This window comes from Helianthus annuus, chromosome 11 (assembly GCF_002127325.2).
Source record: "Helianthus annuus cultivar XRQ/B chromosome 11, HanXRQr2.0-SUNRISE, whole genome shotgun sequence".
NCBI classification, from domain to species: domain Eukaryota; kingdom Viridiplantae; phylum Streptophyta; class Magnoliopsida; order Asterales; family Asteraceae; genus Helianthus; species Helianthus annuus.
The window spans coordinates 166,730,842-166,757,070 of NC_035443.2; the positions used below are offsets into that span (position 1 = coordinate 166,730,842).

The following is a 26,229-nucleotide window of genomic DNA, read 5'->3' on the forward strand; positions in this document are numbered from 1 at the left end:
GTGGTGGTTTCTGATTCTTTGGAGGGTCTTACCCCTGTAGTAACTGTGCGAGAGCCGAAACCTGAACCGAGGGATTCTGCTGATATTCCCCCATCCAACCCAAGTGATCCTATCGATTTGGATTCTAGTCCCGAACACTTGGTGCACAGGAAAGCTGGTAAAAGGAAACAAGTTGATACTGATACGGAGGGCCAACCTCCTAAGAAAGTTCAGAGGAAGAAAATTACCAGAAAAGGGAATCTTGACTCTTTTATTTCAGAATCTGTTGGTAAGTGTTGTCCTTTCATGTTTCCGTTATGTACGTTAAATCTTTTAAAGATTTTTGTTACTTTTTCAGAGGTTCCTGTTTCCACATAACTGTAATCTGTGGTAAATGAAGAGCTTCCATCCACCCCTCCGCGTGCTCCTGGGGTTGACCAGTTAGAGCCTACAGGGGTTGCGGACGGTGGTGCGGAGAATATTGTTGAGGCTAGGGAGCCTGTTGATACTGCTAAAGAGGCTGAAAAAGTTGTTAATCCAGGTGTGGCGGATGATGCTGGTAAGCCACATACCCCTGAAACTGTTGCTGAAGATCCGGGGAAAAAAACGTCTGCTGAAAAAACTTCGACTTCTTCCCTTAAACCTTCTAATGCTATGCCTGAGCGTGTTGAGAAGGTGACGATTGAGGGGCAAAGCTCGTCTGCTGGTGTTGGTAAACAGTCTCCAATCCGTCCGGAAGAAACTCTGGGAGATTATTACTACCGGACTTATGCGGAGAAAGATGCCTTTGATCCTCACACCCCTGTTTGGAATTTAAAGAAAGGTGACACCTTCTCGAATTGGCGCGAGTACCAAGACTGGATGCAGGGGATACTTCCGCCTGGAGAAGTCAAGTTTCAAGAAAGTCGGTCTTATGAACAAACCTACCAATCTTATTTTGAAGAGACTGCTTCTCACGTCTCTACCACTCATCGCATAGTGCGTGAGTGGTACAGTATGCATAAGGACCAGGAATCTTTTATGGCGTCTCAAAAGAAATTCGCCAAAGATGAGAAACGCTTGGCTCAGCTGAAGGCTAAATTGGAAGCTGATCAGGCCAAGTTTGAAGCTGAGTGCAAGACTGAGGAATGGTCCGTAGCTGGTTGGAAGAGAAAGGCAGAAGCTGAAGCTGCTCTCCTTTCTGAGGAACGCAAAAACTGGAGAAGAATTTGCGAAAAAGATAATGCTGAGAAATCAAACCTTCGTGACATCATTAATAACCTTAAAGCTGAGGTTGGAAAATTGAAGGATCAGGATGCGGAGGTAGACAAGTTGAAGAAGGAGAAAGCTAATGTAGAAGCTGCGCTAGCGGAGGCGCGTTCTCATAGGGAGCGCAGTGAGCAACGAGAGGTACAAGCTTTAGCCACTCTTGCCCTTAGAGATAAAGAGTTAGAAGAACTTACTGTTTTGGTTGCTGATCAGGAACAACTTAGAAAGGATCTGGAGCTTGCGTATTCCGAGAATACTGAAACCTCCCACCGCTTGTCTGAAGCTAAAGAGAAGTTGGAGAATTCAGAAACGGCGCGGGCTACGACGGAAAGCGAGCTTGAACCTTTGAAGGATGATATGGCTTGGTTAAAAGATCGCGGTATTGCCTGTGTAAGTTTCGTTTCTCCTTTTTGTTGTAAAACTGTTAACGCGCTTTTTGTTTATTCATCTTTTCTCTCTTCTTTTTTTTCTTTTATAGGTTGCTGAATCTGTGTTGAACTCTGAAGAGTTAGATAAAACCGTTGCTCGTTTAGTGGTTGCTGCGCGAAGAGATGGGTATGCGCAAGGATATGCTGAATGTTCCCATCATGTGAACAGTGCTTTAAAGGTTGACTGGGACAATAGTAAGTCTGCAACCTTTGGCGTGGATACTGGTGCCGCGCTTGCTGCCTTGAAGACAGAGTTCAACAACTTGCAACTGCCGGTTATGGATTTGATAAATGTTGCTCTGCAATCTGATGATCACGTAGCGCAACTAAGGGAAATCTTTCCGGATGAGGGTGAAGATTTGTCATAGGTTGAAAAATGTTTTGAACAATTTTCTTGTAATATTTGGGATGTAAATCCCTATTTCTGCTGGTGCGCTGCTGCGCAAGTAACCTAAACACTGCCGTGTTTAAAAGTTTTATTATTTTTTTTGTTTAGGGCGTATCTGTACGCTAAGAATAGGATGACGTTTCTATTTGTTTGTTTACAATATCTTGCATGAGTACGATTGCTTTTGTTGAGTAAGGCGAATGAAGTTGGTATAAAGCTTATGTTTGAACTTGTGGTCGTTTGTGATGTTATCACTGACCGTTCATGAAGCTTGTTTTAGAACTACCATAATGTTTTTGCGCTTACTAAAAGAAATTGCATGCACTTTGTAAACATAGAAATAATAGAAACTTTGCAATTTTATTTACGGATAGAGCGCAGAGGCTTTTACAAAGTTTTGCTTAAAATAATTATGTGAAACTTAACTTACTCTCTAACATTTCCGCTTTGCTTGATGAATCATGTCTTTCCGCAGGAAACTTATAGAGTTGTTTTTTAGGTTTTCGCCCGTTTGCTTGGGCCTTCTTCACCCCGGGTTATCTGCTTAATCTCTTTGCACACATTTTGGAGTAAATGTGTGAGTTCGCCGCTCTTGAGGGCTTTCTCTATTTCTGTGCGTAGAGAGATGCAGTTGTTAGCGGTATGCCCGTTATCTTTGTGATATTCACAGTATTGTGCCGCGTCTTGTCCACGCTTGCTTTTCATTGGGATCGGGGGTTTGAATTGATAGTCTTCAGTACTTAAGACCTCCGTCGGGGTTTTTGTTAGGGGAGTCCATTGCCTCTCCCTATTTTCATGTTTGTTCTCCCTCTGCGCGGTGAGTTTGTTGATTGTTGTGCGGGCATCTTCAGACGAACAACTTCCTGGTCCAGACTCACGCCATGATTTCTTTGACCTTCTTTCGCTGGTTGAGCTTAAGTCCGCAGGCCTATTGTGTGGTGGCGGTGGCCTGTTTGTAGTAAGATTCTTCTCAGTTTGCGCGTAAACCTTGGCTGCCGCCATTATCTTCTCCCAGCTTTTTGGAAGGCTTTCTGTTCCAGATAAGACCTTAATCATGTCGTCACATCTAACCGCATACTTGAATTGTGCGCGGATTAGTTGCTCATGAACTCCGCCAATCTCCAATACCTCTTTATTGTATCTGGTGATGAAATCCTCCAAACTCTCGTCATCAGGGTCTGTCAGCCCATTAAATTTTCCCACGTTGGATGGTAATTTGGCTTTCTCAAGTGGAGCCAAAGCTATTTCCATGATGAACTTTGAATTTTCCGCTGCTTCCGCAGGGCGGTAAATCAAATCATAGTTGTGTTCTGCCTCAGAGTTATAAACCGGTCGAGGCCTGCATTTATTATAATTTGGCTGCAATCGATTGAACACACTGGTATTTGCACTTAAACGATATGTTGGATCAGACTCGTCAGTGTGGGTGTCTCGTTGGGAACCTAACCTGTCATGGACCGATCGTATTCGGTGAGGATGTGATCTACCATGACTTTCTCTCTGATGGCTTTCTGTCTGAGTGTATTCATGTTGTGATGTGGATCTGGCGTAAACTTCTGTACCCCCGTAAGTTGAATTTTCCCGTTGGGAAGCGTTTGCCCGAGATCCTGGTCATCGTGACTGAGTTAAGGGAGCAGTCTGAGCACACAGCTGTGTGTATACTGCGTTTAGTGCCCCTTGAGACCTGACGTACCAGGATATTGGAGTTTCTCCTGGTGGCAAAATTGATTGAGCAGGGTTTGCTGGTAACATTTCTGGAGGATCGTTTGCTCGGTTGGATTGAACCTCATTGTCATCCGAGGCATCCTCTGGAATTCCTACTATTTAAACATTGTTCTCGATGTTCGGTCGAAGACCGGTTTGTCGATGAGATGATGAATTTTCTGCCATAACAAAGGATGAAAAGAACTGAATCGGAACGAGATGAAAACTGAAAAAAACAGAGGAATCGGTGGGCGCCAATGAAGAAACACTAGATAAACGGTCGGAACCGAGATATCTAGGGGGTTTGAATCCGCATAAAAGGTTGGTTTCCACTCGATTGATTCAGATCCGATTGATCTTCTTCTCCGACAGCTCTGCAAAAAAAAGAGCACCGTTAGCCTCGCCAAGGGGAGAAAGGGGGTTCTCACCTTGACCCGACTCCGGTGTGAGAATCAGTATTGGTAATGAATAAGAAGATGTATTTGTAAGTGTGTGTAACTTGGATTCATACCTGGGTTTTTTCTCATATTTATAGCTGGGAGTCATTTTAGGCGGGAAAACCCGTTAGTGAAAAGTTGACGGAAGATGCTAACCTCGTAAGCGGTTACACTCCCTTCCGTCAAGCTTCTTGATCCGATGTGAGAGCACACGGATCGTGACTTAGATCGAAGGCTGGGAATTTGCCATGTGTAAAGTGATCAAGTGGAGATTACCCTCCAATTGCATGCTTTTGTTGTGAATTCAGGGATGCATGAGATGGTGACACGTGTCCAGACGGTTGTAACCGTCTTGGTGGTGCACGACTGTATTTCTTCTAGAAGATTACTGCTGTAATCTCGTGTGGCACCTTATCGTGTGGAGACAGGTGAATAAAAAAATCCCAAGTCTGGGTAAATAATATCCAAGTCTGGATATAAAGGCGGGAGTGTTTATCCTAGGATTTTCATCCTTTGTTTATGGGAGAAAGCGCAAAGGTTTATGTTTTCCTTTGGGCGTGCAAGTGTTAACAGTTTGACTGTTCTTTAAATCTCTTTTGTGAGACCAGTGCGCGGCCGCGCAAGGTACAAGGTTGATCAGTAAGGTTTTGGTATGGTCCTCAGCGCTTTTTATGGGGTTTTTGGGACCTTACCCCTTCACATCTAATCCCATACCTGTTCCATACTCGCGAAATATTTTTTCATTCCCAATACCCGTCGGGTGTCGGGTATATTCGTCTGAAATGCTTTGGATTTCGGGTATACCCGTCTAGGTCGGGTATTTTTTCATCCCCATCAGGTGGGGGTCCACTACCATACGGAGGTGTTCCACTACCGTGATTGTCACCAAACCAAAAATCGTTAGGATTTTCACCCGGATAATTACCCTGACAGTTACTGTAAACCCACTGATCCTAACTGGCATTAGACACAAAACTTAAATCGAACAGATCTGATTTAAATCAAAGAACCCTAGATTGTTATCTTGATTCAATTCATATATCACCTGATTCAACTCGCTAGTCAAATCACCACCAAAACAATAATTGTCATCCGAAAACGACATTATTAACGTAAGACAAGTTGAATACTGAGAGAATATACAAGATATGAAAATAAAATAAATGAAAAATAAAGAAGATTATAGTCGTTTATATAGTAAGTTTTGATGGAATATTACTGAAGAAACACTAGATAAATGGTCGGAACCGAGATATCTAGGGGGTTTGAATCCGCATAAAAGGTTGGTTTCCACTCGATTGATTCAGATCCGATTGATCTTCTTCTCCGACAACTCTGCAAAAAAGAGCACCGTTAGCCTCGCCAAGGGGAGAAAGGGGGTTCTCTCCTTGACCCGACTCCGGTGTGAGTATCAGTATTGGTAATGAAGAAGAAGATGTATTTGTAAGTGTGTGTAACTTGGATTCATACCTAGGTTTTTTCTCATATTTATAGCCGGGAGTCATTTTAGGCGGGAAAACCCGTTAGTGAAAAGTTGACGGAAGATGCTAACCCCGTAAGCGGTTACACTCCCTTCCGTCAAGCTTCTTGATCCGATGTGAGAGCACACGGATCGTGAGTTAGATCGAAGGCTGGGAATTTGCCACGTGTAAAGTGATCAAGTGGAGATTACCCTCCAATTGCATGCTTTCGTTGTGAATTCAGGGATGCATGAGATGGTGACACGTGTCCAGACGGTTGTAACCGTCTTGGTGGTGCACGACTGTATTTCTTCTAGAAGATTACTGTTGTAATCTGGTGTGGCACCTTATCGTGTGGAGACAGGTGAATAAATAAATCCCAAGTCTGGGTAAATAATATCCATGTCTGGTTATAAAGGCGGGAGTGTTTATCCTAGGATTTTCATCCTTTGTTTATGGGAGAAAGCGCAAAGGTTTATGTTTTCCTTTGGGCGTGCAAGTGTTAACAGTTTGACTGTTCTTTAAATCTCTTTTGTGAGACCAGTGCGCGGTCGCGCAAGGTACAAGGTTGATCAGTAAGGTTTTGATATGGTCCTCAGCGCTTTTTTTGAGGTTTTTGGGACCTTACCCCTTCAATTACGTTTTGTCAAATAATTAACACACGAATCAAGGAATATTATGTCTAGTCTAATAATTATGCGCATTACGAGGAATATTATATTGAATAAAATAACTGACACGCGAATCGAGTAATCTTACATCGAGTCACACACGAATCAAGGAATCTTACGTCGAATCAACAACTAAAAAAATTCAAACCGACATATATGACCCGTATAACATTTTATGGGTCGTATAAGAGGGGGGGAGGGTATAATGCTTATATGAGGCTTACAAATTCGTGTTTTGACACCCTTATAAGGGTCGTATAGGGTTATGTGACCCATATAGAGGGTGTCAAAACAGGATGTTAGAGTAGAGTGTGTGTTTATTAACTCCCTTTTAAAAGTAAAACTATAAATAGTAAAATAACAAATTATTAATTTACTTTCCCTATTAAATTTACTAACATCTTTACCAATGGAATGGTGGCCAATTGACAAAGGTAAACTTTTATAAACACATAGGTTTGGAGTTTAGAGATTTTGGATTCAAGTCTCTTATGAGATGATTAAAGAGATTCGTTATTAACTAATTTCTTTGTCTTCTCTTCTCTATGTATAATTGTTAGTTTTCCTCGACTATTTTGACACACTTAACTTTTCCGCATATGTTTGTTAAAAGTGTTAAAAATATTATACAATAACATGCACTTATGTATGCAATAAAATATTAATTCTAAATTGAGCGTTAATTTTTGATAATCCTAATATTATGAAAAAGAATAAGATAATGAAGTTTATTTAGAACCTACTATGCATACTATGCACTTGTACGAAATAAAAAAAAAAAAAAAAAAAAAAAAAAAAAAAAAAACATAAATTTATATATATACAAAAAGATGTATACAGTTTGGTCATATCCGATGTGGACGCTAGAGCATTTAGACTTTAGAGGGCGTTTCCTAGCATCAGAAACTCTTGAAATACATGTAAATCATGAGAGTATCACCTTCAAATATATGCATGTGCATATGCACCATGCACGAAAGAAAAACACATGAGCATTATACATTTAAAGCAAAAAAAGAAAAAAAAAAAAAAAGAAAAAAAAACTAGTTCATGCACATGTGTTGCGTACATCCAAAACAAACAAATAGGACATTCAAATGCCATTGTAATCTAGTGTGTTTTAGCCATCACACTGCACATGTGCACATTAATGCGCCTTGAAGTATCATTCATAAATATTTGATTCAAAATCTGTAATGTGCATACAAGGTGAAAAAATAAACTAGTAAATATATACATGGGTAAGTACATGTGTGTAAGAAAATAAGCTCAATAAAAACATGTGTATGAAACATAAGACACTAATATGGACATTGATGAAACAATGGTTAATCGGGCAGGGTTAACACACTGGTCTCGTCAAGAAGGGTTAATCCCTTCCTCTCGAGGATCGCTGGCTGGATCACCGGTGGTTGATCTCCTGCACAAGGAAACAAGCCGTGACTCGTAACAAGGAGGATGGGGTGGGGGTGCTCCTTGTTACCACTCTCCGGCGTGAGAATCAGTAGTTTGCTTGGGAAGCAAAGTAAGATAGTAGTAGTAGTGAGAGAGTTGTGAAGAGATACCTCAAACCTGGTTTGGGGTCGGTATTTATAGCCGAGGAGTGAAGGAGGAGGATGATGGATGGACTGACGACGTGCTGCACCTTTGCAGGTGTGTCAGGCTTGTCGGTTGTGGAGGTTTCGCCACGTCAGTCCATTGCTTACGTAGCTCTGACAGGTAACTGCCATTGGTGCCACTTGCACTGTGGTGTCAGTCCCACTTGTTGAGTGCATAGGATGCGGTGCAAGCCGCATCGCTGCATGCGGTAACGTCTGAGGTTACCGCGTCTCCTACTTGTGACCAAGAAATACGCGAGATGCGGTGCTGGCCGCATCGTCGTCCGCGGAGACTACTTGCCTGCATCCCTTGTCATGACGAAAATGCCCATATGGTGCGGTGCCAGCCGCACCGTTATGTTCATCTTCTTCTATGCCTAAGGTAAGGCTTTCTTGTATTGATAGAAGTGTTCACTGGACGCGGTGCGAGGCCGCATCGCTGTGAATACTTCCGTTTTCATACACCAGATGTGATGCTATGTCGCATCACTCTACCGTTCTCATGTTCCATGTAAGTCCTCCTTCGTTACTAGATAAATTGGATTCAACCCTTGTGCCGACGCGTTCTCGCATGGGCACAAGTAGGTTGTTAGCTGGTGCGGGTTTTGATAAGGGTAATGGTCACTCGCGGTCGATGCTGAAGCGAGATCTGGGACCATACCCCTTCAGACATCGACTACAAACTAATCTATTTCGGTATTAAATTTAACTATAAATATTATATATCCGTAATATGTTGTGCATTTAAAAAAAACTACATACATGTAAAAGCACCTCAAATAAAGGTGTATGTGTACTAGGGCTATTCAAAAAGCCCGTTGCTCGAGGCTCGCTCGAAGTTCGCTCGAAAAAAGTTCAAAAAAAGCTCGGTTTGAAGTCAGCTAGGTTTTAAACGATCTGGCTCGGCTTGGTTCAGTTTATAAACGAGCCGAGCCCGAGCCAAGGTAGGTTCGATTCGTGGCTCGCTCGATAGTTGGCTCGTTAGCTCGCTCGTTTAGCTTAAATTAAACCCCAAATTATATATGTTTGTGTATTTTAATATATTTAAGAAATGTGTAATTAGTAACATGGTTATTTTTTTATCGAAAGAAATAGATTGTTAAGCTATAGTCTTAATTAGTAATATTGATTTAAAAAAATATATATTAGGGTAAGTAACATAGAATCTTTTCTTATTCGTTTTATTTATAGTTTGCACAAAATTACTATTCTATTAGCCTAAATGATGTTCTATTTATTGTTTTTTGGTTTTATGTATATCATTATGTGTAAAAAATATAAATATATAATTTTTTTAAACAAACGAGCCGGCTCGACGAGCCACGAGCTGGCTCGAGCTTTTGACGAGTCGAGCCCGAGCCCAACTTTCCAGCTCGTTAAAAAAAATGAGCTGGCTCGGCTCGATTCGATTTTTAAACGAGCCGAGCCTGAGTCCACACTGGTTCAGTTCGACTCGGCTCGTTTACAGCCCTAATGTGTACGTCTTGAATGAATTGGAGCCTATGTAGAGAAGAGATGGAGGAGACATCCTTCCATACATCCTTGGACAAAAAAAATGTCATTTGTATTGGGAATGAATTAATAGCAAACTCAAAAACCATTAAAATGAATCATACATTAAATTTCAAAGCTTATAATTACCCCAAAAGTCAACATGTAAATTCATCCACTAGTTAAAATAAATGTATCTTAAGAATTCAATTTATTAGTTTTTATACGAAGAAGTGGTTTGTAATTGATCCTGTAAGATTAAATATGTTACGTATTAATATTTAATCTGTAGCCATCATAATCATTTACATTATAGAGATCAAAATATATTAGAACCTATTAAATAATTAGTTGGTAATTGTTGATAGATCATATTACCCTTATTAACTAATTAGGTTTTCTCCTGGGTGCTTATATAAGGAGAATTATGTGGAGGTTAAGGGGTTACTCAGTTACACAATTCACACACCCCATTAGCCATAACATCATCACGTTGACCTCCTCTCCTAACCGATATCCCTTTTCGGTTTCTAAGTCCCCATCATCAGTTAGCATCCTAAGGATGAACCAGATCACCCTGACAAAGATGTCGAACTCCATGTCGTCTTCTCTCACTGGATTCTCCACTGCACTATTGGCCATAACAGGTATGTTTACTGTTTTCCTTCATGAACAAACAGAACTGAACCAACATGTGGTATCAGAGCATATGTTGATTAGTCAGTTCTGTTTTCGTATCCATAATTCTGGGATTGAAACTTGGAAAACGGATTTTTTTGTACCTTTAAAACTATCACAGCCGTTTTTCGGGTCATGAAGATGGACTCGAAATCATTGGTTTTCGGAAAAGATTAATCATATGTTCAATCGATTTTAACTGGTTTATGTTTTACAACCGAAATCTGTTTAGAAGTCTTAAAAGTTTCAGGTTTCGGGTTCCAGAATTTTATTTTTTTATGATTAGGGTTCATCATGTTCATGAGAAAATTCGAAAATTCTATTATGTTTTGGAATGATTTAGGATTAATGGGTGTTTTTTCCATGTTTGATCTAAATTTATCTTTTAATTTTATACGAAACTGTTATTAGATAAACAGTTACCATATTTTTCGAAACATGTTGATAAAATTAGATCATTTTAAAACAGGAAATAATATCTCATAATCCCTTAGATTTCGAATTTTCAGTTATGTTATCACAATAAACAGCTGTAACAGGAAGTTTCGAGATCATCAGATTGCGACTAGAGACCATCAGTCTCGACTCGAGACCATAAGGTCTCGACTCGAGACCATAAGGTCTCGACTCGAAATCATAAGGGAGCAAAAGGTCTACAACTCGAGACCATAACGTGATGACTCGAGACAAAGGTCTCGACTCGAGACCGTAACGTGATGGCTCGAGACAAAGGTCTCGACTCGAGACCATAACGTCATAACTCGAGACCGTGGTTGCGACTCGAGACCATAACGTCATAACTCGAGACCGTGGTTGCGACTCGAAACCTCATTATTTTAGGCTGTTTAAATGTTAACTCGATCCGCGCTAACGGGTAGTTTGCTATTAAATAATTGGTTTTGTAAATATTTAGTTAAATAATCAGAATCAGATAATGTAATGTTTTGCAAAACCAAAATAGCTTAACTTGAATGAGCTTCTGATGTATCATTTCTGGCCAAAGCTGACTTGATACATCTACTTACCGTTCAAGTATTACGAAAGCTATGTTAAGTGTGCATCATAAGCATGAATGTTTTAATATCTGGCCAAAGCTGATTTAATTCTTTCATAGATGGCATACTTAACAAGTGCATAACTAAAGTGATTGTTTCAATTTCTGGCCAAAGCTGATTTGTTACAACCACTTTGCACATATGCTTAAATGATTACATTTCTGGCCAAAGCTGTTTTGTCTTCATTTAAGTAGAATTTTAACTAAGTCTATTATTTTGATGTTAGTAATAGACATTATCACAGCTTCATTATGTAAAATGGTCATTATTTTGCCTGCCTTAGTTTAACGTGCCCTTAGATCACATTAGGGCTTCTTCCTTAGTATCATAATTTTTTGCTCTTATTTCCACTATCAGCGCCCAATCAGGGAATTCCATCTTTGACTGGTGATAACTTTGCTGCATGGAAGGATGCTCTCATGCTTACGCTTGGGCTGCTGGATTTCGATTATGCTCTAAGGGAGAATAAGCCAGCGCACCTTACCACTCAGAGTACTGCTGCTGAGCAGATACTTCATGAAAAGTGGACTAGGTGTAACCGCATGTGTCTCATGTTTATGAAGCAGTCCATAAGCAATGCTATCAGGGGAGCTATTCCTGATTCTGAAGATGCTAAAACCTACCTGGCTTCTGTGGAGGCGCAGTTCAAGGGGACGTCTAAAGCACACGCTAGTACCCTTATTCTCAAGCTGGTGACAACTAAGTATGATGGGAGGAGCGGCATTCGCGAGCACATCATGATGATGAATGACATGGCCAATAAGCTGAAGGGGCTGGAAATGGAAATCAGTGATGGTTTCCTCGTTCATTTTATCATCACTTCGCTTCCTTCGTCCTTTGAAGCATTTAAGATCAACTACAATACTCAGAAGGAAAAATGGACGATGAGTGAGCTGGTCGCCATGTGCGTACAGGAGGAAGAGCGTATGAGGATGGATCGCACTACTGATGTTGCCAACTTCACTACCTCCAATTCTAAGAAAAGGAAGAACAATTATCAGAGGAAGGATGCTTCAAAAGTCCAAAGGCCTAATCCAAATCATAATACAAGTGCACCTTCCAGCTCTAAGAACTCCTTAGGCAGTATCCGCTGCAAGTTCTGTAAAAAGACAGGACACATGCAGAAGGAATGCCCTGACTTTAAGGAGTGGCTGGCTAAGAAAGGTAACGATTATTTTATGATACTTGAGTCCTATAATTTAAGTGTTCCTGCTAATTCTTGGTGGTTTGATTCTGGTTCTATGGTTCATGTTACCAATTCTACTCAGGGATTCCTTTCAATCCGGAAGCTGGAAAGAAACCAAAGAACGCTTAAGGTTGGGGATGATCGAGAATTAGAAGTGAAGGCCATTGGAACATTACAATTAGTTATGAAAACTGGTTTATGTATTAAACTTTATGATACCTTATATGTTCCTGAGGTAACTCGGAACCTTGTATCAGGACCAAAGTTAGACATGGACGGTTTTATTGTTTGCCAAAGTCATCGCAAACTCTCTATCCTCTATGATTCTGTTCTTTATGGTACTGGTGTTCTGGATGGTGGTCTCTATAGATTAGAACTAGAAGATAACTTTTCCAAATCTTTGTTGTCATATAACATTAATGAATCACTCACAAAGATGGAAGAGAAACGAGACTTAGAGACTTCATCCATGTTGTGGCATCAGCGTTTAGGCCACATTTCAAAAGAACGATTAAATCGTCTCGTAAAGGATGAAGTCTTACCTCCTCTCGATTTCTCTGATTTTGGAACATGTGTCAAATGTCTTAAAGGTAAAATGACATTAGCGAATAAGAAAGGTGCCACTAGGAGCTCTAATTTATTAGAACTCATTCACACTGACATTAGTGGTCCCTACCAAATCGCTGGCATAACAGGACATACTTCATTTATCACTTTTATTGACGATTATTCTCGTTACATGTACTTGTATCTTATTAAGGGGAAATCTGAATCTCTTACAACTTTTAAAGATTATAAGGCTGAAGTTGAAAAGCAATTAGATCGTCAGATTAAAGTTGTGAGATCAGATAGAGGCGGTGAATATTATGGAAGACATACTGATGTGGGTCAAGCTCCTGGTCCATTTTATGAGTTTTGTAAGGGCCAGGGGATTGTGAACCAATACACCATGCCTGGTACACCTCAGCAGAATGGTGTCGCTGAAAGAAGAAACCGTACCCTTATGAACATGGTGCGCAGTAAGTTAGCCAACACTAATTTACCATTATTCCTCTGGACTGAAGCGTTAAAAGCAGCTGTTCATATACTCAATAGAGTTCCTTCTAAGTCTGTCCCTAAAACTCCTTATGAACTTTGGACAGGAAGAAACCGAGTCTTAAATATATGAAAGTATGGGGCTGCATTGCTGAAGCAAAACTTTACAATCCTTTCCTAAGGAAACTTGACCCTAAGACAGTTACCTGTTTCTTTATCGGGTACCCTGAGAACTCGAAGGGTTATCGTTTCTATTGTCCTTCCCATGTCACCCGTATTGTTGAAACCAAGCGTGTCGCGTTCCTGGAGGATTTCAAGGTCAGTGGGAGCAGTACCAACCCTTACGAAGAATTGCAAGAAGTACAAGACGCGGGGGGAGAGACTCGTCGCTTACCATTACTCCGATTACTCCTCTTGTACCCAATGCAACTACTGCACCTGAAGTTACTGCACTAACTCCAAATTCACCTCCACAATCAGAACCCATTATACCTCATGACGAAGGCACATCAAACGCTCAAAACCAAGACAACGCTGTACCCGATAATCCACTCAGGAGGTCATCCAGGAAAAGAAGGCCTCCTAATTGGGATGATTATGTTACCTACCTGACTGAAATGGATCCCGGAAAGCTCAATGATCCCATCTCTTACGATGAAGCCATTAGCAGTGATCAGTCTTCTGAATGGAATAAAGCAATGATTGATGAGCTTGAATCCATGAAGAAAAATGACGTTTGGGATTTGGTAGAATTACCCAACGGAGTCAAACCCGTAGGATGCAAATGGGTGTTCAAAACAAAACTGGATCCGAATGGGAACGTTGAACGCTACAAAGCGAGATTGGTTGCAAAGGGCTACACTCAGAAAGAGGGAATTGATTATCAAGAGACGTTTTCACCTGTCTCTCGTAAAGATTCATTAAGGATCGTCATGGCCCTAGTAGCTCATTTCGATTTAGAGCTGCATCAGATGGACGTTAAAACCGCTTTCCTTAACGGAGATTTGGACGAAGATGTTTACATGAAACAACCTGAAGGCTTTAAACCTGAAGGTCAGGAACATCTAGTCTGTAAGCTGAAGAAATCCATTTACGGGTTAAAACAAGCTTCACGTCAGTGGTACCTCAAGTTTGTTGAAGTCATGAAGAGGCAAGGTTTTATGAAGAATCAAGTGGATCAATGCACCTACCTCAAGATGAGTGGGAGTAACTTTACTATACTTGTCCTTTACGTAGATGATATTCTATTGGCAAGTAATAGTTTAGACATGTTGCATGAGTCGAAGCGGTTACTTTCGCATAACTTCGACATGAAGGATCTCGGAGATGCTTCTTACGTCATTGGCATCGAAATTCACCGAGATAGACACAAGGGGATCTTAGGATTGTCCCAGAAGGCTTACATAGATCGTGTCCTTACACGTTACAACATGCAACGGTGCAAACCCTCCGTCGCTCCAGTAGTTAAAGGAGATGTTTTCGGTTCATTTCAGTGTCCGACAACAGAGGTTGAGAAGGAGCAAATGAGCCAGATACCTTACGCGTTAGTAGTTGGGAGCTTGATGTATGCTCAAGTCTGTACTCGCCCAGATATCGCTTATATTGCTGGGATGCTAGGCCGTTATCAGACTAATCCTAGCCTAGATCACTGGAAAGCAGCTAAGAAGGTACTTCGATATCTGCAAGGGACGAAAGACTATAAACTGACTTATAGAAGAAGTGATCATTTAGAAGTAGTGGACTATTCTGATTCTGACTTTGCCAAATGCAAAGATGACATGAAATCCACTTCGGGCTATATCTTTATGTTAGCAGGCGGCCCTATCTCTTGGAAGAGTCATAAACAACAGTTGACCACAACTTCCACAATGATGGCAGAGTACATTGCTGTTTATAACGCAACCTGTCATGGAATGTTGCTTAGAAACCTGGTCACTGGACTCAAAATCGTTAATTCCATTTCTAGACCATTGAAGCTTTACTGTGATAATTCAGCTGCCGTTAGTTTCTCGAACAGTAACAGTTCGACTGGAGCTGGTTTATATCTCGATACAAAATATCTATCTGTACGTGAACGAGTTGAGGAAAATAATCTTTGTATCGAGTATATTAGTACTAAGGATATGCTTGCGGATCCGATGACTAAAGGTCTCCCTCCTAAGGTTTACGAAGAACATGTTCGGAATATGGGATTTAGTAAAGACCTTATTTGAGCATATTGTACTAGCTTATGTTTTATGATTAATGAAATTTCCTCAAGTTTGATTTTGTATGTCTGTTAGAATATGTTCAACCGGTATAATGGCATATAGACAAATAAAAGTTACAAATCAAACAAAGGGCTTACGCGTATTTTGATCATGATGATTAGGTTTTAAATTAAGGCTATAGTATGATTAATGGGGGTCCTGATTCGCGTAATGATTCAACGGCTGTATTTTTCTGCTATAGTACTTGTTTAAGGCTAAAATGAGTGTTAACTCCTGATCAGGCTTATCTAATACTCATAGTAAATGATTACTCGGCTAAGTGGGAGAATGTAAGATTAAATATGTTACGTATTAATATTTAATCTGTAGCCATCATAATCATTTACATTATAGAGATCAAAATATATTAGAACCTATTAAATAATTAGTTGGTAATTGTTGATGGACCATATTACCCTTATTAACTAATTAGGTTTCCTCCTGGGTGCTTATATAAGGAGAATTATGTGGAGGTTAAGGGGTTACTCAGTTACACAATTCACACACCCCATTAGCCATAACATCATCACGTTGACCTCCTCTCCTAACCGATATCCCTTTTCGGTTTCTAAGTCCCCATCATCAGTTAGCACCCTAAGGAGGAACCAGATCACCCTGACAAAGATGTCGAACTCCATGTCGTCTTCTCTCACTGGATTCTCCACTGCACTATCGGCCATAACAGGTATGTTTACTGTTTTCCTTCATAAACAAACAGAACTGAACCAACAGATCCCTCCCTAGATTGTATATAACGATTACCATGATATTTAATAGAGATTAATTCTCGCATAAAACACGTGATCTCACTTGAGCCTTCCTCTACGAGTTCACTTACAAATGTACATTTCACAAGGCTAAACAAATTTTAGATCTTTTTGTGAATTTAATATATAACTTGCCAAAGAGTTATTAATAATATCTTTGAGCAAGAGACTAGGTTAATTTAGAGGCACAATAACCATACAAGTGTTTGTAGTAAGTAACCAGGCATCTTTTGGGATATCCCATGAGCCTAAACACTTCCTTTACATTTTATGCGGCAAATGGGATGATTTCCTGAAAACATTACTTATAACTTATAATCACAACCTTTTGGAAATTCCCACTAGCTATCTAATCTAATTCAACCCTTTTCATTTGTCAACCCTTTATAATATTAATCTGACACATATAATTCATGTATAATATATGCATGTACCCTTCAATTCTTCACATGACATCACCTAATAAAATTGTATCTTTTGTCTCCTGAGTCCTATATAAACTCAACCTTATAACTCAATAAAACATCACTCCACAAAGATATCAACAACGCAATAACAAAAAGGCATAAGCTATAATGCCTGAGATAGAAGGTTCTCCCGGAACTTCAATGCATGGAGTCACCGGCCGAGAACCGGTATTAGCCTTCTCGGTCGCCTCCCCGATGGTGCACACCGATCGCACAGCGAAATTCGACCTACCGGTAGACTCGGAACACAAGGCAACTGTCTTTAAACTCTTCTCATTTGCCAACCCTCACATGAGAACTTTCCACCTCTCATGGATATCATTCTTCGCCACCTTCGTCTCCACCTTTGCGGCCGCTCCGCTGGTCCCCATCATCCGCGACAACCTCGATCTTAAGAAAGCCGACATAGGGAACGCGGGTGTCGCGTCAGTTTCCGGTAGTATTTTCTCCAGGCTGGTCATGGGCGCGGTCTGTGACTTGTTGGGTCCACGCTATGGCTGCGCCTTCCTCATAATGTTGTCTGCACCCACGATCTTTTGCATGTCATTTGTTAGCGATGCTAGCGGCTACATAGCCGTTAGGTTCATGATCGGGTTCTCTTTAGCTACCTTTGTGTCATGCCAGTACTGGATGAGTACCATGTTTAACAGCAAGATTATCGGGCTCGTGAATGGAACTGCGGCCGGGTGGGGAAACATGGGAGGCGGTGCGACGCAGCTCCTTATGCCGGTCTTGTTTGAGATCATCAAGAAGGCGGGTGCGACCTCGTTTACCGCGTGGAGGATCGCATTTTTCATACCCGGATGGTTTCATGTAATTATGGGCATATTGGTGTTGACTCTTGGTCAAGATTTGCCTGATGGCAACCTTGGTGCCCTTCAGAAGAAAGGTGACGTGGCTAAAGATAAATTCGGCAAGGTACACTAGCTAGCTTATTTACACATAACAAGGGTCTCTAATGTGTTAGTTCTAATTCATTTAAAAATTTCAGGTTTTATGGTATGCTGTGACTAACTATAGAACATGGATCTTTGTTCTTCTCTATGGTTACTCGATGGGTGTTGAGTTAACAATCGATAATGTGATCGCCGAATACTTCTACGATAGGTATGCTTTGTATATAAAACTAAAATTACCTGGAACGTTGATAGTATGAGCATAGTTATTAATAGCGAACAACGGACACAAGTTACCTATACGCTACGTAGCGATAGCGATGAAACAGCAGACGCTATTTTGTGTTTAGCGACACACTAGGAGAAAATTTTAGAAATATTTTATATGTAAATTATATTTATATCCAAATAAGTTGTTTTATACGCTGTTTTATATGTATGCTTAACAGAAAACCTAAAGTTCTACTATTTTATACCTATAAAGTCCCGCTATTTATATTAAAGCAGAAGAAAAAATCAAAAATCCCGCTATGGAGGCGCCAAGATCAAATAGCGACACATGAGTGCTACGCTATGCTATGTGCTATAGCGCTCACTATGAGCGCTATTAACAACTATGAGTATGAGTAAAAATTAACTTGTGTTTTGTATTACTTGTACAGATTTGACCTAAAGCTTCACCTTGCGGGAATCATTGCGGCCTGCTTCGGGATGGCAAACCTTCTAGCTCGTCCCTTTGGAGGGTTCACATCGGATTACATGGCAAAACGATTCGGTATGAGAGGTCGACTCTGGAACCTATGGCTACTTCAAACCGCGGGCGGTGTGTGCTGCGTCTGCCTCGGTCTAGTTGGCTCGTTGCCACTAGCCATCACTTTTATGATGCTCTTTTCCATCGGAGCACAAGCCGCATGCGGAGCCACATTCGGTATCATCCCTTTCATTTCTCGCCGATCACTTGGGATCTTATCAGGCTTGACCGGGGCGGGTGGCAATTTCGGGTCAGGGCTAACCCAACTAATATTCTTTGCAAATGCATCTTTCTCGACGGAACACGGGTTAACGTACATGGGTATCATGATCATATGTTGTACAATTCCGGTGAGCTTTGTCCACTTCCCACAATGGGGGAGCATGTTTTTCCCTCCTAGTCAAGACATAGTCAAAGGTAGTGAAGAGCATTACTATGTTTCCGAGTGGACTGAGGATGAGAAGCAGAAAGGGATGCACCAAGCAAGTCTCAAGTTCGCCGAAAACAGCCGGTCAGAGCGTGGAGGAAAGGTGGCGTCGGCTCCAACGCCACCGGAGAACACTCCCAACCGTGTTTGATTTTGAAGATGTTTTTGTGTTTAAATAATTGCATGTCTATATATATGATTATATGGAATAAAAAAGAACAGTTTGTCCTTCTCAATTGTATTGCACTAAACATGCAATAATTTTTGGGGCTACAATCTTGAGTGGTTTTATTAATTACAAATGCAATGTGGATAAACTTTAACAAAAGAAAGAAAAGAAAGAGTAAATTACGATTTTAGCCCCTGTGGTTATATCACTTTTACCCTTTTAACCCAAAAAAGAATTTTTTAACATCTGAGCCCCAAACGTCTTTTTTCTAACCCTTTTGGCCCCTAATGTCTTTTTTCTAACCCTTTTGGCCCCTAACATTTAATGGATGGGGTTAGTGTTAGGGGCCAAAAGGGTTAGAAAAAAAGACGTTAGGGGCTCAGATGTAAAAAATCTTTTTTGGGCTAAAAGGGTAAAAGTGATATAACCACAGGGGCCAAAATCGTAATTTACTCGAAAAGAAATATGAAAGTTGTTTATTAGCATTCTAAAATATTTAGAGATGAGGGCAAGATAATAGCACAATGAGATTCTGCAACATAGCCATGAGAATCAGCTGTTTCGATATAGGATTTTTCGAACTTAATTCAGGCTAATCGGATTTTTCAAAATATATTGAGGTTAATCGGATTTTTCGAACTTTATTTGGGTTAATCAGATTAACCGATTAATGTTCTATACCACCCATATACCGAACCGATGTAGTTCAGTTTACCCAAAACCCGAATGTTGATCTAACCAAAAACCGCACTACCCGAGCTGATCTACCCATTTTTTTATTTGGTTCGGTCAGGTTAATCGGGTATGGTTAATTTAGACACCCCGACTCTATACGGTTGAGTGTTGGGTAAGCTTGTTACCATAATGTAAATTATTTAATGAGATGATATAAAGTCAATCAATTAGTTATAACTTATAAGTTTCTTGTATCGTACACAATGCGCATTCACTCAAAACGTATAAGTTATAACGAAAAGTAAAACGACGAAAAAGGACAGATCGGATTACCAAAAACAGCGGTTCTCAAATCTGATTTCCCGACACAAGTTCACTCATCAAGTCAATCGCTTCCTGCACCTTTCGATTCCCCCAAACTCTGCATACCAAAACACTCCACATATCTTCACCAGGCGTACATCCATCGATAACCATCTCATCAAGAACGATACCCGCCTTATAAAGATCTCGTTTCCCACAAAAAAGCGCAACAAGAGCTTCAAAAGTTCCACCATCAACATTAATCCCCTTATTCCGCATGCCACGGTACAACAAAAACGCTCGGTTAGCATCATTAGCGCTACAAAGACCTCGAACGACAGTATTATGAATCTTAACATGAAGACTCCACGTTACTCGCTTTATCGGAATCCCCTCGAAAACCATTTCGTCAAGAAAGTTTGCGGCTTCTTGAAACTTCCGACCGTCGCAAAACAAGTCGATGATTTTCCAATACAACCCTGCGTCCGGTTTCAACCCTTGAAGCTTCATCCTATCGAATATTATTAACGCGTCTCGAAGGTTCTTTTCTTTACATAATCCGTGAAGTAACGTGCTATAAGTTACCATGTTCGGCTTATGGTGTTTGCTTACCATAACTTTCAACAGCTCCATTGCGTCAGAGCTACGCCCGTATTTGCATAATCCGTTTATAATCGAGCTGTATGTATACACGTTGGGATCAACACGTTTGGCCTCCATTTGTTCGAGAAACGCCATAGCTTCATCCAAGTTGTTCGATTCGGATAACCCGTGAATCAAACTCGTGTACGTCACAACGCTCGGTGAACAACCGTTAATCTCCATCTCCTTCAGAAGCTCCTTCGCTTCGTTAACTTTCTTTATCCTACATAAACCATTGATCAAAGTGCCGTACGTGTACATGTCTGGTGTGCACCCGTGTTTAGGCATCTCACGAAAGATTCGGATCGCTGAATCTATAGTTCCACTATTTTTGCAAAGCGCTTTAATCAAGACGTTAAGCGAAGGAACGTTTGGAGGAAAACCGAGCTGTCTCATATACCGGTAAAACTTAAACGCCACCTTTAACTGGTTTTCATCGACAAGAATCGAAAAAACCGTAACGTAAGATTTTAAAGTCGGCTCACATTCATATTCCTTCATCTTTTGAAAAACTCTCATCACATCATGAGGCTTATGAACCCGTCCGTACGCCCTACATATCGATAAGAGTATATCTTCGGTAACTCTACAGTCGTCTTGTCTCATTCTATCGACGAAATCCTCCGCTCGTTTAAACTGATTCGCAGACAACAACTTTGAGACAATGAGCCCGTAAGTCTTGTGGTCATGCCGGAAGCCATTGGCATACTCAGCTGACGCAGAATCGAACACGATAACCGCTTTTTCTACGTTTCTTTCGGCTTTAATCAGCTGCTCAACTAGAGATGTGGTTACTTGTTTTGGCCATTTGATAATTGATTTGGTTCCCATCCCCATAGTCTGTCTGCACTTGCAGTGTGCTTAAAGAACTTATATCACAAAACCCTCTATGGTTTTAACAAGTTTGCCCCTTGAATGTATCAAACATACCCACATCAAAAGTTAAACAATTTGGTGAAAACTGGGCTTACTTGTGAGCTGGTGATATATTATATTTTTCTTTCAGGCATTTTATCAAACACCTTGTGGGCATGCTATTATAAAACAGTTGTTTTGCAACGCCTGTATGCACGAGTGATGGGGTATTGTTTGGTTAATATCAGAAGAATGCTAAATGTGAGAAATATCTTACTTGATTGCTACAGACTACAGAATTTCTTAATGGGGGCTGACAACGAAGAAAAGACACTCGACTTAGATTATATGTTTACTTGTATTATGTTTTAATGAGTTAAATGTCATTTTAGTCCTTTTGGTTTGGGTCATTTTAGCAGTTTAGTCAACGGTTTCATTTTTCGTATGTAACTCTAAAAAGGTTTCACCGTTTCTATTTTAGTCCACTGGGTTAACTTTATCCATTATTTCTGTTAACGAGAAGGACAATTCTGTCATTTTATATGTAATTTTGTTAACTAGAAGGGAAATTCGGCCATATAAAATGACTGAATTGCCCTTCTCATTAACAGAAATAATGGATGAAGTTAATCCAGTGGATTAAAATGGCAACGGTGAAACTTTTTGGACACACAGACAAAGAATGAAACCTTTGGACTAAACGGGCAAATTAGCCCAAACCATAGGGACTAAAATAGCATTTAACTCATGTTTTAATTTAAAGTTTTAAGAAACTAAATCGATACCTAAACCCCTTGTTTTCTAGCCCCACAACCTTGTGGAACGGCAATTTGAACTTTGATGAAACGGTTGTTCGGGTACTTTATGTCAAATTATGGACACTCTTGAATTTTAAACGATCGTTTGCGTATATGTTAAACGGGCAGGTATGTATGTCAAATCATGGGCCTCTGTATTTTAAACGCCCGTTTCCTCATGTCGAACGGTCGTTTGATGCATGGAACGGTATGAGATTAGAAAGCGACAATCTCGGTGAAATTACAATTTAAAAGCAAAATAATTGTTTCTTGTTTTTCTCATTTAATTATGGAAAAGCAAAATTATGAGAATTCAATGATGAAGATGATATAAATCCTCTACCAATATGATCTTTCAACCAAATTCCCAGTATGTATGGCATTACAAGAAAAGTACAATCTTTACTTTACAAACAAAGATGTCAAAAAAATTGCAGCAGGAGTATCTCCAGGTTTCTTGGAACTAATTAATAGCTAACTTTCCACTCCCATCACAGGATTTACAAGATCTAGCCGACAAACATTTCGTGCAGTAGCTCCATTTCTTCGGCAACCTATCAAAACAACATTTTGTTCAATCAAAATGTCCAGCGTAAGTTACGCTTCACCCGGTCCCACTAGTTAGTGTTAGGTCTCAAGTAACCAACACACAGTGCACAAACGAATATCATGTGAACAGAAAATATTAAATCACGACACAAGAATGTTACGTGGTTCGGTCCTAGTGGGGGAACTACGTCCACGGGCTGCAATTAGGTTATTTCATTAAGCTCAAGGCACAAACATTACAATTAAATGACTGAATATATAGATGTCTAATTAGGTTAAACAACTTAGGGACCAAGAAAACTAAACCGGGTCTGGCCCATGTCCTCTAATGTTAACCCCAAAAGCCCAATATACCAAGGACTTCACCAACCCAACAGTTAGCAGGTTATTGGTGGGGCCCGTATGTTTTCCCGGGTTCTCATGGCCACAAGAAAAAAAGCATGTTTCTTGTGTGCGTAACAAAAATTCAATCCCACTAGTTATCAAGGTATTGGTGGGTCTGTGATTTTTCCAGGGTTCTTAACATGTTTCTTGTGTGCGTAACAAAAATTACATACCACTTGTTAACAGGGTATTGGTGGGCCCGTGAGTTTTCACTATAGGGTTCTCATGACCAACAAACAAAACATGCTTTTTGTGTGCATAACAAAAACTCAATCCCACTGGTGAGCAGGGTATTGGTGGGCCCGTGAGTTTTCACTATTTTCTCACGGCCAACTAAAAAAATATTTCTGTGTGTAACAAAAATTCAGTCCCACTGGTTAACAGGGTATTGGTGGGGGCCGTTAGTTTCCACAAACAGGTTCACATGACCAAAAAAACACGTTTTTTGCGCAACAACAAAAAAAAAAAAAAAAAAAAAAAAACTTCAGCACGTACCCAGCTGTGTATCTAGTAGCCATATTCTTGGCATTCAATCTGGCTTTTTCAGCACTTCCATCTGACAATCTTTTTAGCACAAATCCTTCACCTTTGCATTCAGGACATATCCCTGAACCGCCACAATCATCACACGTTCTTGTTGGAACCGCCTGTGTTTCAAACAAACAAGAACTAGAACAACAATGCAACAGAGTGCCAAACAAAAAGGTGCACTTTGCATTTATATTTACATATACCTGGGCTGCCTCTTCAGCCTTGGTTCTCCTAGCTAGAAGGGTGGCGGCTGCACCCACAACAGTGGCGGCAACTGCCACAGAAGCCGCGGTTTCGGGTAATCCATACACTACTTGGGTTTCTTTTGGTTTTGAGGGAAACGTTACGCAAGAACTTCTATGGAGCGAGATGCAGTCGTTAAACTTCAAATTCCTTACTGTTTCATACACCAAAAGCGAAACCAGATATGATATCTAGTTACATGAAAATTATTAAAAAAAAATTAATAAAATTGGACTATACTCAGTATCAATACAGTATTGCGCTAACCCGACCCGGTTTTGACTTTCGTTGACCAAGTCCGAACCGCTACAACCCTAACCGATTTGGGCCAAAAACCCAATTTGTGCACCTCTACTCTCTAATACACCCTATCCTTTCATATATATCATTAACATACGCATATATACTGATATTAAGCCTCTCATATGCATTACTGACTTGATCAGTATTCAGTAACAACAAGCCCGATCCGATTTTCGTTGTAGCAACATGTTGCAATAATATTTGTAGGGGCTGTTTGTTTACCTTTTAATGGGGCTCATAATGGTTCAGACCTCTTACTAGTTCAGCACTTAATGGTCCAGACTGTTTGTTTCGCGAGCAGATGTGTGAATGGTTCAGATATTTAACTTTGAATGGTTAAGAATTATACTGAGTCTGAATAGTTAAGACTTCTAATCTGAATTGGTCAGACATTTGCCTCTGAACGGTTAAGCATCATACCGGCTCTTAGTGGTTCCGATCTCTTATTGGTTCAGCACTTAATGGTCCGGACCTCTTACTGGTTCAGCACTTAACTATTCAGAAGTTGCCAAACGGACCCTTAATCAAGAAAGTGTTTCTTGGTTCCAGTTCACATGTAATCTACAATAATTCTCCTCATTCATTAACCTTTCATGTTATATGAAGGTTCCCCAATGTTAAAAATAGGATTTCCACCATGAAAATCATATGATAATAGAACCAAATTATGATCAAGAATCAATCTTTCAATCAAGAACCCTATTAGTCTATTACCCTAACCTCAATTTCATTATCCACCTTATCAAGTAACAAAGTATAAATAACATAAATATCAGACATAGTACAACAAACTGTTAGTGTTAAGGGTTCAGATACAGCATAAAGTGTTCATAAAAGATTTGATAAAAAAAAAAAAAAAAAAAAAAAAAAAAAAAAAAAAAAACAGGGTTAAAGTGGGAAAGAAGATGAATTTCATATGGGTTCAAGATCTTACAAGTAGATGAAGATGATGAAGCAACAGTATTGATGGTCTGCAAAGAAAGCTCCATTTTTTTAAAGCGTTGGTATTGTAAGTATTGTTCTGATATAAATATCTTGTAATTTCAGAACATTGTAGATTTCTTTCCACCTGTGTCACTGAATTGCTTATCCTCCATGATCTTGAATATTGGTGTCAAATGACAAGTATACCCTTTTACGACCAGATGATAGAAGATAGAAATAAATCTTGATTTTATTATTGAATTCTTATTTGCTAATCTTTTTGAAAAGTTATAAATTGTTCTGGTTTTAACTTTTATGAAGAACTAGTATTTTTAAATGACGCGCGTTGCGAGAAAGGCATTGGTGTTTTCGACCGTGGGGTATGGTGGGGCGGGGGTTTGAGGCATGGGTTGACACGTGGACTTCGAGCCCCCGCTGGTAAGTGACGTGTTGGGTTGGTATGGCGGGGCGTGGCTAGCCCGCGTGGGTTGGCTAGTTTTATAAAAATTTAAAAAAAATTAAAATTAAAAAATACACACAGAATTAAAAAAAAAAAAAAAGCCTAAAATTGTTATTAAAAGTTCCTAAAAAATACAAAATTCTATAAAAAATGGATTACAAAATTAAAAAAAAACCTAAAGCGTTAGGTAGATTTCGAACAGGGTGAGCTTGTCAAACGGCTTCCGCTCCTTGCCCCGGAACTGGATGTTGGCCACCGCCACCCGGTCTTCGTGATTTATATCACCGCACGGGACGCTATCGTAGTAGGTTTTAAAACGGTCGAGCTTCGGTCGTAGCTCGCGCCACTTGTGTTGGCACGCGTTTAAATTGTGCCGGTCTTTCCCCACGTTGTGCTGGTAGCTAGCGAAAGCTTCCGGCCAGTAACGGGTCTCACCGGGTTGGCGGCCCTTCATCGCGTTGTGCCGGTATCAAGTGTGG

At 40.2% G+C, this 26,229-nt stretch overlaps 3 protein-coding genes across 3 annotated transcripts; 1 reads left to right on the forward strand and 2 right to left on the reverse strand.

Moving 5' to 3' along the window:
* The first annotated feature begins 16,907 nt into the window (after positions 1 to 16,907).
* Positions 16,908 to 19,188, forward strand: LOC110890992 (high-affinity nitrate transporter 2.1). Its single transcript, XM_022138650.2, has 3 exons — positions 16,908 to 17,759; positions 17,833 to 17,948; positions 18,400 to 19,188. Exons 1-3 carry the CDS (start codon positions 16,950 to 16,952, stop codon positions 19,064 to 19,066), a joined length of 1,593 nt encoding a protein of 530 aa, XP_021994342.1. The 5' UTR covers positions 16,908 to 16,949; the 3' UTR covers positions 19,067 to 19,188.
* A 775-nt stretch (positions 19,189 to 19,963) lies between these two features.
* LOC110890993 (pentatricopeptide repeat-containing protein At5g46100) lies at positions 19,964 to 22,065 on the reverse strand. Its single transcript, XM_022138651.2, has one exon. The coding sequence runs from the start codon at positions 21,539 to 21,541 to the stop codon at positions 20,108 to 20,110; it is 1,434 nt and encodes a 477-aa protein (XP_021994343.1). The 5' UTR covers positions 21,542 to 22,065; the 3' UTR covers positions 19,964 to 20,107.
* Positions 22,066 to 22,659: 594 nt separating this feature from the next.
* Positions 22,660 to 25,452, reverse strand: LOC110890995. The gene is made up of 4 exons (XM_022138652.2): positions 25,301 to 25,452; positions 24,024 to 24,217; positions 23,785 to 23,936; positions 22,660 to 22,910 (listed from the first exon to the last, which is right to left on the reverse strand). Exons 1-4 carry the CDS (start codon positions 25,353 to 25,355, stop codon positions 22,820 to 22,822), a joined length of 492 nt encoding a protein of 163 aa, XP_021994344.1. The 5' UTR covers positions 25,356 to 25,452; the 3' UTR covers positions 22,660 to 22,819.
* Between the last annotated feature and the right edge of the window lie 777 nt (positions 25,453 to 26,229).